General features: G+C 43.1%; 6 protein-coding genes across 6 annotated transcripts; 4 read left to right on the top strand and 2 right to left on the bottom strand.

The window, feature by feature from the left end:
* Positions 1-3,033: 3,033 nt before the first annotated feature.
* Positions 3,034-3,690, top strand: KNAG0G00966 (uncharacterized protein; the record flags this gene model as incomplete). Its single annotated transcript, XM_022608956.1, has 1 exon — positions 3,034-3,690. The coding sequence occupies one exon, from the start codon at positions 3,034-3,036 to the stop codon at positions 3,688-3,690; it is 657 nt and encodes a 218-aa protein (XP_022465400.1).
* Positions 3,691-3,846: 156 nt separating this feature from the next.
* Positions 3,847-4,833, top strand: KNAG0G00963 (uncharacterized protein; the record flags this gene model as incomplete). Its single annotated transcript, XM_022608955.1, has 1 exon — positions 3,847-4,833. One exon carries the CDS (start codon positions 3,847-3,849, stop codon positions 4,831-4,833), a length of 987 nt encoding a protein of 328 aa, XP_022465399.1.
* A 307-nt stretch (positions 4,834-5,140) lies between these two features.
* KNAG0G00960 (uncharacterized protein) lies at positions 5,141-8,168 on the top strand (the record flags this gene model as incomplete). Its single annotated transcript, XM_022608954.1, is given in 2 exon segments — positions 5,141-7,485; positions 7,487-8,168. Coding segments are annotated over 2 exon segments (3,027 nt in total).
* Positions 8,169-9,543: 1,375 nt separating this feature from the next.
* MSH4 (MutS family protein MSH4) lies at positions 9,544-12,072 on the top strand (the record flags this gene model as incomplete). The annotated part of the gene is made up of 1 exon (XM_022608953.1): positions 9,544-12,072. The coding sequence occupies one exon, from the start codon at positions 9,544-9,546 to the stop codon at positions 12,070-12,072; it is 2,529 nt and encodes an 842-aa protein (XP_022465397.1).
* Positions 12,073-12,331: 259 nt separating this feature from the next.
* On the bottom strand, positions 12,332-14,848 carry VTC2 (vacuolar transporter chaperone; the record flags this gene model as incomplete). Its single annotated transcript, XM_022608951.1, has 1 exon — positions 12,332-14,848. The coding sequence occupies one exon, from the start codon at positions 14,846-14,848 to the stop codon at positions 12,332-12,334; it is 2,517 nt and encodes an 838-aa protein (XP_022465396.1).
* Positions 14,849-15,378: 530 nt separating this feature from the next.
* Positions 15,379-16,020, bottom strand: SEC4 (Rab family GTPase SEC4; the record flags this gene model as incomplete). Its single annotated transcript, XM_022608950.1, has 1 exon — positions 15,379-16,020. The coding sequence occupies one exon, from the start codon at positions 16,018-16,020 to the stop codon at positions 15,379-15,381; it is 642 nt and encodes a 213-aa protein (XP_022465395.1).
* Between the last annotated feature and the right edge of the window lie 356 nt (positions 16,021-16,376).

Here is a 16,376-nt window from a genome sequence, read left to right as displayed (position 1 = left end):
ATCGTTACATCAAGTATCTTCAGACTAAATGGCCACGAGCCACCGGTCCATTTTGGGTGCTCGGTTTAGCTTGTAGCTGGCCACTACTCGCTTTGCCGTTCACCCCGCTCTCCTGGTTTGGCAAACATGGCGTAATGGAACCCTATATATCTTAGCTCCCGCCTTTCCACTCCGAGGACCCACATTCGCTGTGCCTGAACTTCACACCGGGGCACTTCAGAATACCTCATGGTTGTTCGCGGTCGCTACACTTGGGACTTGTGGTGGTGGTTGTTTTAATTCTGTTGCACAACTCCATGTTGGTTTGGACAATGAATCAAGGTTGGTCCGTAGTGGCATATGACAATTGGTGCCTTCCGAACAATCTTCTTTTGCATTTGTTTCTTCCTACGGTAGTAATGGTTTCTCTCTATTCCATCTTCCTACTGTCGTGTTAAGTGGTTGCTTCTTCTCTTTTCCACTTTGATCTAAAACACGCTTCTTCCATATTCCTATCACATCACAGATATGATCTATTGCGGTATGCTTTTAAAGTTGGTGGTGATTGTTTCATTGAAAGACCTGTTGAACTCCAAAGGTTAATCCCATTGACAGGGTGGTCAGGTATTGGCGGCATTGATTCCTAAAGCAAGACAGACGATGGTTCGACTGCGGGGTGTTCCTACCTTGGGGGTAGGGCCAGCACTCCGCACAAAGCAGTGACACATCTGATCGAGAACTCATGTACACTTTCCTTTCAGATACTGTTTAAAGGCCGCCACGTCATAAGCTCTTCACCTTGGTCCTGCTGCTGGTGCTGGTTGGGACCGCGACACCCCGGGCACTAAAGTCAACGCAATTTCGGATTGTTCCTTTCTATAACAAATAAACATATATGTTTGTACTAAGCGCTATTCTTATTTACACGGTTCGCGCTGCACTACGCCACTGTCTGCTGGTGTGGTTGCCCTGTGGGATGGATCCTCAGGCACGGAGGTTTGCCCTGTACTCTTGCTCGATTCACAAGTCTGTACTAAGCGGTAAAAACTTCTCACAGAAAGTTCTGTCTTCATAGCACACTTTTTTTCAGGGGCCACCAAGCGCGCTAGGCTCAGGTACATGATCAGCTCAACGCCTGTCTTACAGTCGAAAAATACAGCACTTCAAAGCAGCTCCCTGACTAATCACTCTCTTAAACTGTGCAGTTAAACTGTTGCGGAGCTGGTTGAGATATAGAAGCAGAGTATCATCATCTCATTGTGTAAGGACTTTTCTATAAAAAGAGTGTTTATACTAGAGATTTTCTTCGAAATAACCTTTCTGTAGTTCTCCAGAACAATTTATTACCGTTTCATGAATTTAAGCTTGCAGTTATCGGTTTACGAGACCCTACTGGTCCCAACACCTGTCCCTTGCATGGGAAAGTTGACGCAATATGTTTACCATGCATATCTGATGCTTCATAGAGCGGCGCATCCGTAACTGATATATTAAGTACTTTCACAGGAAGACGCACAGAGTTCAACAGATATTGCTTTGCACTGTAGTCAGTAAATTCAAAGGCATACATTATTATCAAATACAAGATATAAGTCAATCTTTGTTGAATCAAACTTACGGATATGATATACCTTTAATCAACTTTTCTTGCTTAATCTCATGTTCATTTAAGGACATTTTTGATATTGTATTAGTTTATAAAATGCACTGTATGATTTCTTATTAACGCATATTGCTTACCTTCTTATGTTTTGTATTTAAATGGGCAGATAAATGATACTGCGATAATATCTTTGCTCTGTCTTTTATAATATATGAAAGAAGCGTTTCTTTCCATAGAAGAGAGTATGGCTCAACAATCATTTCGCACACAAGAGTACGTCTGTAAGAAGCTATGTTACCTTCTTAATCAGAGTTTGCCCACATATCTGCGTTTGTTATTTATCATATTTCTCTCATTCCTGCTTCTTTGTTTCGTCCGCCAAACTTAATTTTTCAACAAAAAATTGACAACTACACACATGAAACATTTTGCTAAATTTCGTACAGCAAGATATCCCAAAAAATTTAAAAATTTACGTTAAAAGTGATAAATATATTATAAATTATTGTTTGATCATGTGCATAGTTATTATTTTGTATTAGTAATAATATAATATTAAGATTGTGATATGTATATGCAATTTTTAACTAAAAATTAGTGTTTAATTATTGAGTTATTGTCACTATTACATTTTTGTGCAAATTGTATTGCTTGTTTATTTTTCATGCAAAATTTGGAATTAACCAGAGTAAGTTTCTAAGACTATAAAGGATGTCTTTGACTTCGGAACGTTGAGAATAGCTGTTAAGAGTATTCTGAGGTATAAGCTGAAACGATCACGTGCTACTTGTAGATAATTGGTCAATAGAGTGAACGTGGTTTGCTAACACAATATCTAACATGTCTCTTAGTGAATAGGAAATTAAGCAAGAGAGGTTTCTTAAAACTTTACAGGTTATGAGCCCTGAAGCTCTTCCCAACTTTGCGACGATATTGAATACTCCTGTTGATTACAAGGAGTGGTGGGAAGAATTCATATACTCTGCAGAGGAGATATCCGTACGTTTTTCACGGTATCTCAATAATGCAAGCAATGTTATTACATATGCAGACGGCACTGTGATTAATCCAGACAACGATCTGTATAGATCAACTTTGATCGCGTATAATAAACTAATCGTTCTCATGCTTACAAACAGTACAAGCAAAAGAATCCAAAGCGTTATTCAAATGGATTCCAAACGAAAGACAGGTGGAAGGACACATGTTGGGAAAGAACTGCTAAAAGAGATCTACGTCATGTGTGGGACGTTTACCAGAAGTTTAATCAACGTGAAGAGTCAAACTGTTTGGACGGCCTTCATGCTGCTCAGAAGTACGCCGAACTTGCGTCTCATCCACTTTTCTGGATTGCTGCTCAACTATTTATTTGCAATGACAAAGTCAGAAAAGAGGTATTGGAAACATATGGAAACGAGACTGAGTTAGATCCCACTGAGGCTAAGGTCTTCATGCTAGACAAAGGGGTATCAGATGAACCCCAATCTTCTGCACTTGTGGTCCAGAAGCATGTAGCTTCTGAACAGAATAACAAGCGCGTATGTTCTTACTGTGGCAATCGTCACAGCTTCTTTACTTGCCGAAAGTTCAAAAAGGAGTATCCCGAGGTTGAGTTTAAATTCGGGAACTTCCAAAAACTGTACGGTGCAAGGAAGGGTCAAGACCAAGTGTCAGACTACTCCGCCTTTATCGCTTACATTGGCAAAAAGGGGGACGATCTAAACAGTTCTGACACATGGTTTATTGATAGTGGGTGCAGCAATCATATTGCGAACTCGCGGTCGTTTTTCAATTCCCTTTCTAAGTCACATAAAGGGAAAGTACAGGAATTTGGCAACTCAATAGTTATCAAGGGACGTGGGAACGGTGTCGCATGTAAACACCGCGTTGATAATGTCGATTTTGTGCCTGAATCTCCTGCTAACTTACTATCCGTGTCACAGATGACCCGTCGTTCGGGTAAGAATGTTTTATTCACTCCAGAGGGTGCGTACCTTACTTCTTCCTCCCCTCATCAGTTGGATGATGTGGATATTATTGGTAAGCTTCACAATGGTCTCTACCGGTTTATTCCGGAAGAAAAGGTCGCCTTGTGGGCTATGGACTGATCGTCGCCCCCGGCAACAAAACCGAGTCACGGTAGCATCGTTAGAGCCAGTGATTCCACTCAGGGGCGCACCAATGCTGAAAAATGGCATGCAAGGTTAGGCCATCCCGGTCCAGTGGTGTATAGTAAACTATCCAAGTTACTGAAACTTCCAAAAATGAAGCCTCAGGAAACGTCGGTCTGCGCTACATGTGCCATTAGCAAGTCCACTGTGCGTAAAGGGAGTGTTTCTTCCTCCGTATACACCGCTCCTCTTCAGTTATTGCAGGCTGATCTGTGCGGGCCGTTCAGATATGACAACTATGTAGATGGCAGATACTTTTTAACTATCCGGGATGCTTATTCCCGCTGTTATTTTGCCCTCGTGCTAAAAGACAAGTCAGCCGCTACCTTGGCATTTACCAACTGGATCCTTGAGCAAGAAAACTATTTCTCTACTCGGGGCGGTTACAAGGTAGGAACTGTCCGTACCGACAATGGTGGCGAATTCAATAACACTGTTCTCCATGATTTTCTCAAACGAAAGGGAATATGCCACGAATACACGATTCCACATAGCAGTTACCAGAATGGGGGAGTTGAACGTGCCCATCGCACGATTCAAGAAAAGGTGCGATATCTGTTTTACGCTGGACGAGTACCGCCTTATCTATGGCCTGAGGCCCTATCCTGTGCTGTGTATCTTATCAACCGCCTGCCTGTTGTCAGTCATAATGATATGATCCCGTGGAGTAAATGGAAAACTGACTGGAATAAGCGGGTTACACTGGACCACCTAAGGACATTTGGATGCGCTGCGTATGCCACTCTTCCTCACACCAACCGTGATGGGAAGCTTGCGTCCACGGCCATCTCGGGTGTAATGGTAGGCTATGCTGAAAATCGTAAAGGGTATCGTATTTATCATCCCGCCAGTGATAAGACTTACGTCAGTAACCAGGTTACGTTTGACGAAAATCTTTTCCCGTTGGCCAACACCGATGCAAGCCACAAAGCCTATGACTTTGGCTCCAGCGCAATAAGAGGTGTCCCTTCCTATCCTTCTACCTCAGGAAGACTAACTACTTCTGAACCTTCGTGTTCAAACCCTTTAGACAATTCTCTGTGCTGGTCGCTGACGGGATTCATCATCACAAGGCGATAGGACTTCTATGAAAACTGCATCGGCTTCTCTAAACAGAACTATGTAGTGTACATAATACTATCTAGAGATATCTTCAAGTATATTTTTCCAGTGAAAAGTACCGTTGTGAAAATTCTCCATTTTCACGTGAGACAAAAAGGTACTTATCTCCAGGAAGATTATAGGGCTTGGACCTATAATTTCCAACACCCTGAGTAGCCCCGACAGCTCCTCGCATACTTCTGCTAATTCCTCGAGCAGCTCTGGTAGCTCCTTGACTCGCCATGCTAAGTCTTTAGCCTGTACGGATAGTTCGTCTGGCATTCCTATGTCCAGTGTCTCGAACTCTCCATCTTCCTCTGTTCACCGAACAGACCCTGACTATGTCCCTGATTCTGCTACGTCATCCACTTCGTGTATTACTACAAAGGGTGTGCCCACGGGTGATGGTCCCTTTTCCCAACAGATGTTACCTACGTCTAGAGAAAAGACCGTCCATATTATTGAACAGACGCTCCCTGAAACGCCTCTGGGCTCCCCCGTTGTTAGCTCACCCAGCACCAGTGCTTTTGTAACCCCGGCTATACCTAGTGCACCACCTTTGCTAACCCAAGAGAATGCGCGTGCTATGATCCGTGATGCCGTTCGCGAAGAACAGGCATTAATCGCCCCTCCGGCACCAGTCCCTGTCACTGGTATACAACACGGCGTTCCTAGTACCCCGATCGGTCCTCTTCCTGTTTCCCCAGTATATTCTGGGGCTCTTAATAGTGTTGTCCATTCCTCACCTTTCGTGCAGATGCCTGGATCCTCTCCGTACGTGCCACCCATTCCCCCAAACTTTCCTTTATTGGAGTCAGCTATCCCTCAGTCGGTTCCTACGCAGCCGCTAATAGGTGGGCCACAGGGTCTGGTCGTGGCTCCGTTCCATAACTATGGTACCCATTTTTATCCTCCTTCGTTGGCGCATGTGCCTCAGGCTTACACTACACCAGTAGGTGTGTCTCCTTCACCGCCTGTCCATTCCTCTCAGTCGATGAACAACTCTCATGCTTCTGCTGCATCTTCCTCTGATGCTACAAATGCCGAGCATTCCTCGGCCGGTCTTCATGCTGAGTCTTTACCCAGCTCTTCTCCCCCTGGATCTGCTCCTCTCAACGGTTCACAATCCCCGTGTCTATCTGAGCTGACATATTCCTCTCCATCGTTAAACCGGTTTCCTCTGTCTGAAACGCCGACTCCGTCTGCATTACCTTCCGTCACATCTGCCTCTTCGTCTAGTGCCGTACAGAGCTTTCCTTCTGTCGCATCGAAAGCCTCCACTGGTCCACTCACATCGTCGTCGGCCCATAGTGATGTTGAATTGGTCGGTAAACGGGTCTACAATGATGTTTCCCCGTTACATGGCGTCTACCCTACCCAATCGAACACCGCACGATTGCAACGTCGTGTTCAGGTATCTCCTTCCTTTAAACGAACTCATGTAACTCCTCTGGATCATGATCCCAGCAGCGCTACCAGTCCGTCTGAGTTACCTAATGTCACTCAGCGTGAAGAACCTGCGGAGACTGAATTTGCTGATGCTAGCGACTTCCTTTTTGAGAATGGCGACTCTGATTCCACTGGATTCATGTCCTTGAAGGGCGCTAAATACTCTGCTCCTGATGAATCTAATATGTTTGCTGTTGGAGATTCGACCATACCCGCATATAGTATTGACGGGACAGTTGTCCCATATGGCGATACTACAGACCATTACTGTTATATGCTCACTGGCGGTAATGCCGCTACTCGGGAAAACCCGCTTACGACTGCTCTAAGTGCACAGGCGCGTTTGAATGAATTTCCCAGAACCTACAAAGAGGCTATGGGAAGTACGGACCACGAACTGTGGTCTGCAGCCTGTAAAAGAGAAATGGACTCTCTTGTCCGGACAAAGCCGTTTGAAGAAATACGTTTACCTCCTGGCAGAAAAGCGATTCCGGCCAGATGGGTTCTCAGTATCAAAGACTCAGGACTGTACAAAGCTCGAGTTGTGGTGCAAGGCTTCCGTCAAACTGAAGGGCTTGATTACGATGAGACATTTGCTCCAGTAATCCGTTATGAATCGGTTCGGCTCTTCCTGGCGATTTTCGCCTGTCAAGGGGTGAAGGTACATCAAATGGATGTGGTAACAGCGTTTCTCAATTCGCCGATCGATAAGGAATTATTTGTTAAGCCTCCAGTTAGTTACAAGAGTACTGGTGACTCAGTGTGGAAACTTCGGAGTGCCTTATACGGCCTAAAGCAATCGCCGTTGCTATGGAACGAACACATTAAAGGGAAACTGCTAACACAAGGATTTACTCAACATCCTTCTGAATTTGGTCTATATTTTAGAAGAAGAGCCGGTAAGTTATGTCTTATCGCATTATATGTTGATGACTTGTTGATTTCAAGCCAGTCTGACGCAGAAATCGCTGCTATAAAAAGGTTTCTGCTTAGTACTTATGAGATGAAAGACTTGGGGGAGGTAAACAAGTTTTTGGGCATGAGTGTTGCTCAGACAAAAGGAAAAATCACACTGAGCCTGTGCGATTATATTACGAAGAAAGTCACTGAATTAGGGTTGACAAATTTTCATCCCACACACACGCCACTCCAAAAACATGTAGACTATTATGGTGAGTCGCCAGTGCTCCATGACCGCCTATCAAAGTCTAATTGGTACTCTGCTGTTTGTTGCTAATTCTGGTCGACCCGATGTTGCACACTCAGTGTCATTTCTGTCCAGGTTCCTCAAAGATTCAAGAGAAGTCCACTACAACGCGGCAAAAAGGATAATGGCTTACCTACACACCACCAAAAATCAGGAGATCACGTACCACAATAACGGAAAACCATATCTGGAGATCTTTACAGACGCATCTTATGCAGACTGTTCTAATGGTCAATCCACGTACGGTTACATGGCTAAATATGGTGGGGGACCAGTGTCCTGGTGTTCAAAACGGATCCCATGCGTGGTAGTATCCACTACAGAGGCCTTTGTTGCAGCAAATGAAAGTGTAAAAGAGATACTATGGCTGGACGAAATACTGGGAATATTAGGAATTCCCAAAGAGAGACATATACTATATGTCAATAATGCTCCAACCATAAAGATGCTTAAGCACCCGGTTTTTCACTCTAGAACGAAGCATATACGGGTACGGTACCATTTCATCAGACAAAATCTATCTGAAAAATTACTGAAAACAGAATACGCCAACACGAGAAATCAGATAGCGGATATCTGTACTAAGATGCTTGAGGGTCCCGAATTTCAATATCTTAAAACATTAATTTTCGGCCGTGACTCAAACTCCGAAACATGATTTACGTTTACAGCTTAAGGGGATGTGTTGAGAATAGCTGTTAAGAGTATTCTGAGATATAAGCTGAAACGATCACGTGCTATTTGTAGATAATTGGTCAATAGAGTGAACGTGGTTTGCTAACACAATATCTAACATGTCTCTTAGTGAATAGGAAATTAAGCAAGAGAAGTTTCTTAAAACTTTGCACAATTTCCATCAAACATTACGTGGTATGGGGTCATTAACGCTGCCAATGTAACGGTAACAAATGTCCTTGTGGACCAAAGAACTCCATGAATGTCGAAGAGAATTTTGATCAAAACCAGCTTTAGTACTGTGGTATCACCGCCGGCTACTACTATACCACAGAAAAACTTAGTAGGTCAGGTGGGAGACTTGAGGTCTCCAAGAAACTTGGACTTGCGATCGTACTACTGACCTTACTTAACTACGCGCCTTTACTATAGCTTATGTAATTATCTCTCTATAATTTTTGCAGAAGCTAGCGAAAACATTACATTGCATAACGATCCCTTGATAATGTGTATCTTGGTAGATCGATATGTGGTTGAACGAATTACAACCCTTTCTCACTAACTGTGATCCCATTAGAAGGTACTTCTATAAATAGGATCATCAATACGGTAAAGAGCTGTCCCTAATTCTTGGATACGACTATGTTGTCGTCAGAATACCACTGAATAACCATTTTCTGAGGGGTCTTAGTTTCTGCAATACTTACCTTTAAAAACTACACCACATTAATACGGGGAAGATCCCAAGTTCAGTAGCCTCCTTCTAAAGATTTTCAAATATTGCTATACGGAGATCTCTTGAACAGCATATCAAGATATATATCAGAGGAAAGCGGTAAACACGTTATTGGAGAAAAACGCAAGAACAAACAAGTACACCCAGCCCCACGATGAAGCGCAGTCCCGCATCTCAAGCGGTTGCTGCTCAACCTCTACCACAACAGGTAAACAGGCAAAGACTTATTGCAGCTGTAAATTCTACGTGATTTAAGCTCTAACATACCGTCCCCACTAGCCTTATCTGTGTCCACTAGTCGTAAACACTTCTTGCCAGCAGGGAAATACGTTATCATGTAAAAAGAGTATAGGAAACCCATAAAACAATTCAGGATCTTTTTGCCACCTAAGCAAACTACAGAAGTAAACGATAATGGAACAGATTTCCCCCAGTCTGCTTTGAGTCAGTAGTCCGGTTGCTTGGCGCTAAGCGGATAAGATCTCAAAAAATATATAATATAATTTTGCCACTTAAGAATTAAGGGCTCTACATCAAATCTCTTCTGATTTCGAGAATATTTGAGTCTTGATTGGGCTGGTGTTTGTCCTCCAGTCCAAGAGAACGTGTAAAAAAAGGGAATATGAATGCTTCCAACATTTCAAGCTTTGTCCAAACCAATCTATTCGAACGGAATACGGTGACGGAAAGTAACGATTCGAACTCAGCTTCCTCAGTACAGCAAACAGCCAGCGAATTGAACCTTTCACGAGCAAGATTAGGCAGCAAGCCAACCGCTGGGATCAACAAACCCATTCTCCCCTCAAAGTCTGGATACTCTCTTGCTTCATCGGCACAACGATTCTCCCTAGCGAAAACAAGAAGTACACCAGGTAATGTAAGTAGATTCACTGCAACAAGTCGTGCTACGGCTGTACAGGAAAGGATACTTTGTACAATTTTTGAGTCAACAAAAGATGTAAATTCAACTATTGGGCTTTGTATCCTTAACTTCAGTACGGGTGAGCTGATCCTGTCAGAGTTCATCGACTCTCAAATTTTTATTCGAACAGTTCACAAAATACAGATATATGAACCGACAGAAATCCTATTACCCAACACCTCCTTTTCACCGACCTATTCTAAATTGGCCACCATTTTGAAATTAAACACACCGGACTCAGTGAAAATCTCTGAAGTCACTTCGAAATATTTTAACAAACAGAATGGCCAAGATGCAATCTCCAAATATTCAATAGATGAAGAAACTAAGAAAGTAAATTTACTTCATGTGCTGGACAAAAACTTTGCCTTGTGTGCACTCTCTGCAACTGTCTACTTTGTTAAAGAGCAGATACCAAAAAGTACAGCAAAGGCAATGGAATTTAAATCTTTTAGAATCAGATTTGAAAATCCGGAAAACACAATGCTAATTGATTCAAGGACGATTTTAGGACTTGAACTGATTGAAAGCAAAATCTACAAAAGGAACCACCTAGCTTTTTACAAGTTTTTGGATGAGACGGTGACAAACGATGGGTCGTCGCTTGCTCAGAAACACATTTTACAACCTTTAACAAGTAAAAAGGGATTAGAACATCGATTGGAATCAGTTCAATTCTTAATGGAAAACAGTGATTTCTTGAAGGAACTGCGCAATGAGATGGAGACTTTCGAAGACCTAGACAAAATTTTCTGTCACTTGCTGTCGGTTAATCATGTAGCCATCGAACCCGAATTTAAAATAAATTATGTGCTTTTATTGAAAAGCACCCTACATACAACCAAAAGAATAGCTACGACATTACAGAAGGCTAATCCGTCGGGGATGTTTTTGAAGGAAGTTGGATGTATACTGCTCAACAATAAGCTGTCCGAAATTGAAAGTGCAATTGACGAAAAGATTAATAAGGACTGTTCATGGGCAACATCCAATATTGATCAACAAAACCAACGATGCTATGCTGTGAAGAAGGGGACTAACGGACTTTTGGATATCTCTCGTCAAGTTTACAGGAACATTGTAGACGAGATTGTCCAAAATGTAAAGCAACTAAATGATACCCACGAGCTTTCTTTAGATTACAAATACGAACGTAGGAGGGGTTTCTACTTGAGACTGAAAAGGAAGGACCACTCCGAATTACCATTTCTTCCCTCCAACTTTGTGAACGTTATTTTAAAGAAAGAATTTATTGAGTGTACAACCTTGGACCTTTTAAAAGCAAATGCAAGGTTAGAGGAAATATTAAGAGAGATTCTGATTGCAAGTGAGCAAGTTATTGACGAGTTGCTCAACGAGATAATGGGAAATCTTTCTGCTTTATTCATGATGTCAGAAGCCGTTTCTCTTTTAGACTTACTATGCTGTTTTGCAAAAAAGGCCATGAACCTTGAATACTGCTTACCAAAGTTTTCTGACATCATCTATATCAAAAAGGGACGACACCCCATACTGGAAAATCTCATAAAATCGTTTGTTCCAAACGACATAATAAGTCTGCAAGGAAGTTCTTCCATGCAACTGATAACCGGTTGTAATAGAAGTGGAAAGTCGGTGTACTTAAGGCAGGTTTCCTTGCTTTGTATAATGGCACAAATTGGGTGTCCTGTCCCAGCAGAGTCGGCAACTTTTCCGATATTCAATAAGCTTCATGCGAGGGTGTGTAGCGACACAATGGAGATTGGGTCGTCTAATTTTTCCTCAGAGATGAAAGAAATGGCTTATTTCCTTGGGGCGTTGGATTCACAGACCTTACTGATCTTGGACGAGGTTGGGAGAGGGTCGAGCATTGGGGACGGCTTGGCAATCTCTCTTGCAATTACTGAATATCTTCTTTCAGCAAATTGCTCTGTTTTCGTCTCTACCCACTTTAGGGAAATCCCAGCCCTTTTGAGAAATAAACCTAGTGTTTCTCATTTCCACATGAAGACAGAAGTTACAAGAACTGCCTCTTTGAAAATGCATTATAAACTTACTACTGATTTTGAGGCAACATCAGGTAATGGAATCAGGCTGGTTGGCCCACTATTTGGCAAAAAGATATCTGAAACTGCTATGACGATAGCTAAGTTACTTGAGAAATCTGGAAGATATCAACGGATGGCTCATCTGCAGAAGCATAAAGATCCGGATACAGTTGCAGTAAATGAGCTAGAAAAAGATAAATAATATGGCAAGCATACTAAAGAAACTCTAGCTGAAGGGGAAGCTGGAGTAACACATGAGTTATTGAAGGCTATCCAGACAAACTTTTTAGACGCTTTTTATTCTTGAACCCAAATTAAAGCAGCTAGTGAAATATTAGAGGTAATAGCCGTCAAAATCAATGCGAATGAAATTTTATGATAATTATATACTGCTAAAGTCGTTTAGCCTATTGTGCGTTAGCACATCCCAAAATTATAAAAAAAGAATTTTTATTCATAAGTCAACTCTCTGCGCCTACAAGCTTGTAAATTAGACTCTGGATCCGTACCAGTTTCTGTGGGATATTATCATCCGGACGGTTACCAGCAACGGCTGTATTAAATGAGCCCTTCAAGGCTGCTTCTCTAAAGGCAACCACAAAATTGATAACGAGCGAAACTATAAGGACTAATGCAACAATAATCGGTCCTAATGGTGCGTCCAAATGTTGACCGCTTCTTTGCTTGATGACGTTCAATCTTTTGAGATAAACAACGTACGACCATATACCACAAAATAATGTCAACGCGAAATAAATGAACGCCAAAGTATTAGCCAGACCAGGGAAGGCCGCCTTTTTAACAGAGTTGTAGATGGAAAATGTCAAAACACTCAACAATGTGGTGACCCGTAACCATCTGTTAAAAGTCCGTTCATTTGCCAACCAAACCTTGGTTTCCACTTTAATGGGTCCAGCGTTCTTCAATAGCGTTTCCGGTCTTTTCACACCAGAGGGAAGATCAATCTCTTCATCCTCTGAATCAACACCAATTAGCTTTGAATCTCTTCCAACTAGAATTTTCAAGAAGGTAGGTTCCTTTCTTTTTCTTGTCCGCATTTTTGACCTAGTTGTGCTTTGGGCCTCGGCAGATTCCTCATCGGATGATTCATGGTCCTCAAGGTCAGCGTTTGTATCCGACCTATGACCAATTTCTCCCTGAGGGAAATGGGAAGGCGAACTGGGCATTTGGATCTTTGATAGCCTACGCATCCCATCAATTTTTGCTTGAATTTCCTTCTGTCTCTTCATTTTTTTCTTTTCCTCATCATAAGCTTGGGAAGGGTTTTGTCTGATATCATTCTCAAGATCCGGTAACCAGAACGGCAGGACATCCAGCTTCTCATCATCACTAAACAAAGAGGCGACACCCTGGATATACAACGAGAACCGCGGAACTTCTTTCACAAGATGTGAATTCGTCAGGTCACTAATCCATTGAGCATTTTTGCCAGCCAATTTAAGGGCGGATACAGAATTGCCGGTTTGTGTCTGAGAGACGTTCGAATTCTTCACCTTGATTTCCATCACAGAGAATGGGAACTTTGCATATTCACCGGTTCGCAAAAACTTCAGCGGATTGGCAACATCCGAATCGATATCGGTTCTATGCCAGTTTTTCGGATCCCTAATTGGTCTCGACTTATCGAAAGAATCTTCCCTCACGTATAGGATGTCGGAGTCAATGGTGATCCTAATTCTATCATCACCCGGTATCTGAAACGCGGTTCTTGTATAGATGGTCCTCAACACGGGTTGTAACTCCTCTTGCATAATGAATCGTTGCAGCTCATCAAAGTCGTTGCCCAAGCGATCCAACTCAGATGCAACAGTCCCGCTGCCCTTCAATTTCTTCAACATCTGCTCCTTGTACTTGGTATCTCCGTTGAAGATAAACCCGTTCAAGAATTTCTGCTTCATCTTGACCCTTGTTTCGTCGAAGTCCTTCTTGCCGTCATCGGTTTCGACCACCATCCTCTTCTCCAAAAATATATCCGGTCTTTCCGAAAGCTTACCTATCCAGCGCAATCTGAGAGTGGGAGCTGCGCTGTTCTTCAGCAGCTTATTGTTGTACAGTTCAAAATACTCGTTGTCAAAATACAGGTTTGTGATAGTTGGGTCCAGCGATTTGTGCTGCAAGCCTCTCTCACTGATATTCCCTGTGCTTGAGTTCGAAGACCGCGCATGCTCGTCGTCATCCAGCAGATCCGACTCAAACTTGTCGACCATATTGCTGTTTTCGGTTGGGGCTGCCGCGTACACCAACACAGGCAAGTGCCGCAAGATTATTGTTTTGACCTCCATCAAGTTATCCTCGTGGATCCAAAACTTGAAGCTTGTGAATTCCATATCGCCGCCATCCGCTGATCCAAAATTGGACAGCTTAGAGGCAGAAGCAAGAGACTTGGAAACCGTGCTGAAATTGCCCCTCAGTATGTTGTACAGTAAAGAAATGCGGTATAGCAAGGGCGAATACTCTTCCGAGTGGAAGGGCAGCTCCTTCAGCCGTACCTCCAACAGAGATCTGACTGATGGGTACTTCGGATGTAACTTATCGTGTTTCTTGACGATCTTTACGAACCCGGTGAAGTTCAACCGCGAAAAGTTGTCCAATTCTTTAGCCTCCGTTAGAGAGTCCTCCAAGATACGCTGGAACGCGTCAGAGTTCAGTGTCTTGATCTTCTCCTCCGTATCCGTCTGCTTTTCGAGCTGGTTCAATTTCTCCATCAACGTGTTATACTTGTTCAGCTGGAACGTATAAACTTTCTGCAACTCGCTATCTAACGCCTCCACAAAGCGCGATTCGTCCTTATCGGTCCAGCCACGCGCATCAGCAATGCTCTTCTCCTCCTTTTTCAACGCATCCCTGTCTCTTACAACAATATCCTCCTTCAAGAGATCCTTCAGATGGTCGTACCTGATGTACGAATCCTTCCAGGGGGGGTAGATGTCATTTGCCAGTCGAACACCAAACAGCATCCTTGCACTCGAGGAAAACAACAAAAACTAAAGGGTCCTTGAAGTTCCTCAACAATCAACCAGTAACGAGCAACACCAGCAGCAACGACAACAACACCTTGCTCCGACTGTACCTCTTGGCATACTGTTATCGCAAGGCTTAAATACAAAATCCAAACTTCCATCGAAATTTCATCTCTTCATTCGCTTGCAGCACGTGGCACCCAAAGCACTCGGCAAGAACAGATCGAGTGTCCGTTATCAACACTCATACGGTGAATGAGTCGGTCAATACACATCTAGTATACATAGTTATGGAGAGAGAGAGGGGAGGAAAGTTGGACTCTTGCGAGTGAGTGTTTAAATATTATGTTACAGTAGCTGGAGGTAAAATTGGTCTCCCCTTCTTCCGTAACTTGACTTCACTTCTGCGAGGAACAGATCACTGTACCTTGTTGTACCTTCTGCAAGATTGTGTCCTCGCTTCTTCTTTTTGTACACGGATGGGCCTCAAAAAGCCCATAGCATTGTCCTTGTCTTTGTCCATTTTTCTAACAGCAATTCGACTTGCTGCTACTCTTCGCACTGCTGGAATTGATGTTTATGTTCCCACCCTTGCCATTCCCAGTAGAGACCGTGTTTGCGTCGATCTTGTCCTGGATCAACTTGGTCAGTGTAAAGAATATTTCGTTGACGTTGTCATCGTCCTTGGCACTGGACTCCACGAAGGGCAACCCCAGCTCGGCTGCCAGTGTTTCACCTTGTTCGCGCGAGACAACCCTCGTGTCCATGTCGCTTTTGTTACCGACCAACAGCAGCTGCGCGTCGTCGTTGGCATGCTCCGTGACCGTCGTGAACCACTGTCTGATATTATTGAACGTTCTCTCGTCCGTGACGTCGTACACTAATATAATACCCATAGCACCACGGTAGTACGCAGTGGTAATTGTTCTAAACCTCTCCTGCCCAGCAGTGTCCCACAGTTGCAGCTTTACCTTCTTCCCGTTTATGTCGACAGTCTTAATCTTGAAATCAATCCCAATAGTCGTGATGAACGACGGATTGAACCGGTCCTCCACAAACCGAACCAGCAGACAGGATTTCCCAACACCAGAATCACCAACAAGCAAAATCTTCATGATCGAATCGTAGTTCTTCCCACCAGAAGCAGTTGAATTCCTTGCAACAGACATTTTCTATATTCGAATAATAATAGTAGTAGTAGCAAAAGAAAAGAAGACAGCAACAGAACCCAAAATCCAAAGTAAAATCACCGACCAACGTCTACTGCACTTCTCGAATCCGATATCTCGTCGTGAGTTCAACGTTTTCACCGTCCGCAACACGTCAACTGTTCCTTATTCCTTTCTTTCTTTCTTTCTCTCATTTTTTTTTAAAAGCAACTTTTCTCCTCACTATGCGTTACACGGTCCTCTTTCTGCAACAGAGCGACCCAAGAAGAACCTCAAAGAAGTATCGCTGTGTACAGAGGGATTGGAGGACTTAGGAACCGTCGTATTGACCGTAGATTTACACACGTATAAATACA

Source organism: Huiozyma naganishii, chromosome 7 (genome assembly GCF_000348985.1).
Source record: "Huiozyma naganishii CBS 8797 chromosome 7, complete genome".
Classification (NCBI taxonomy): Eukaryota; Fungi; Ascomycota; class Saccharomycetes; order Saccharomycetales; family Saccharomycetaceae; genus Huiozyma; species Huiozyma naganishii.
The sequence above is the reverse complement of the archived record's forward strand: the minus strand, read 5'-3'. Positions and strand labels throughout refer to the sequence as shown.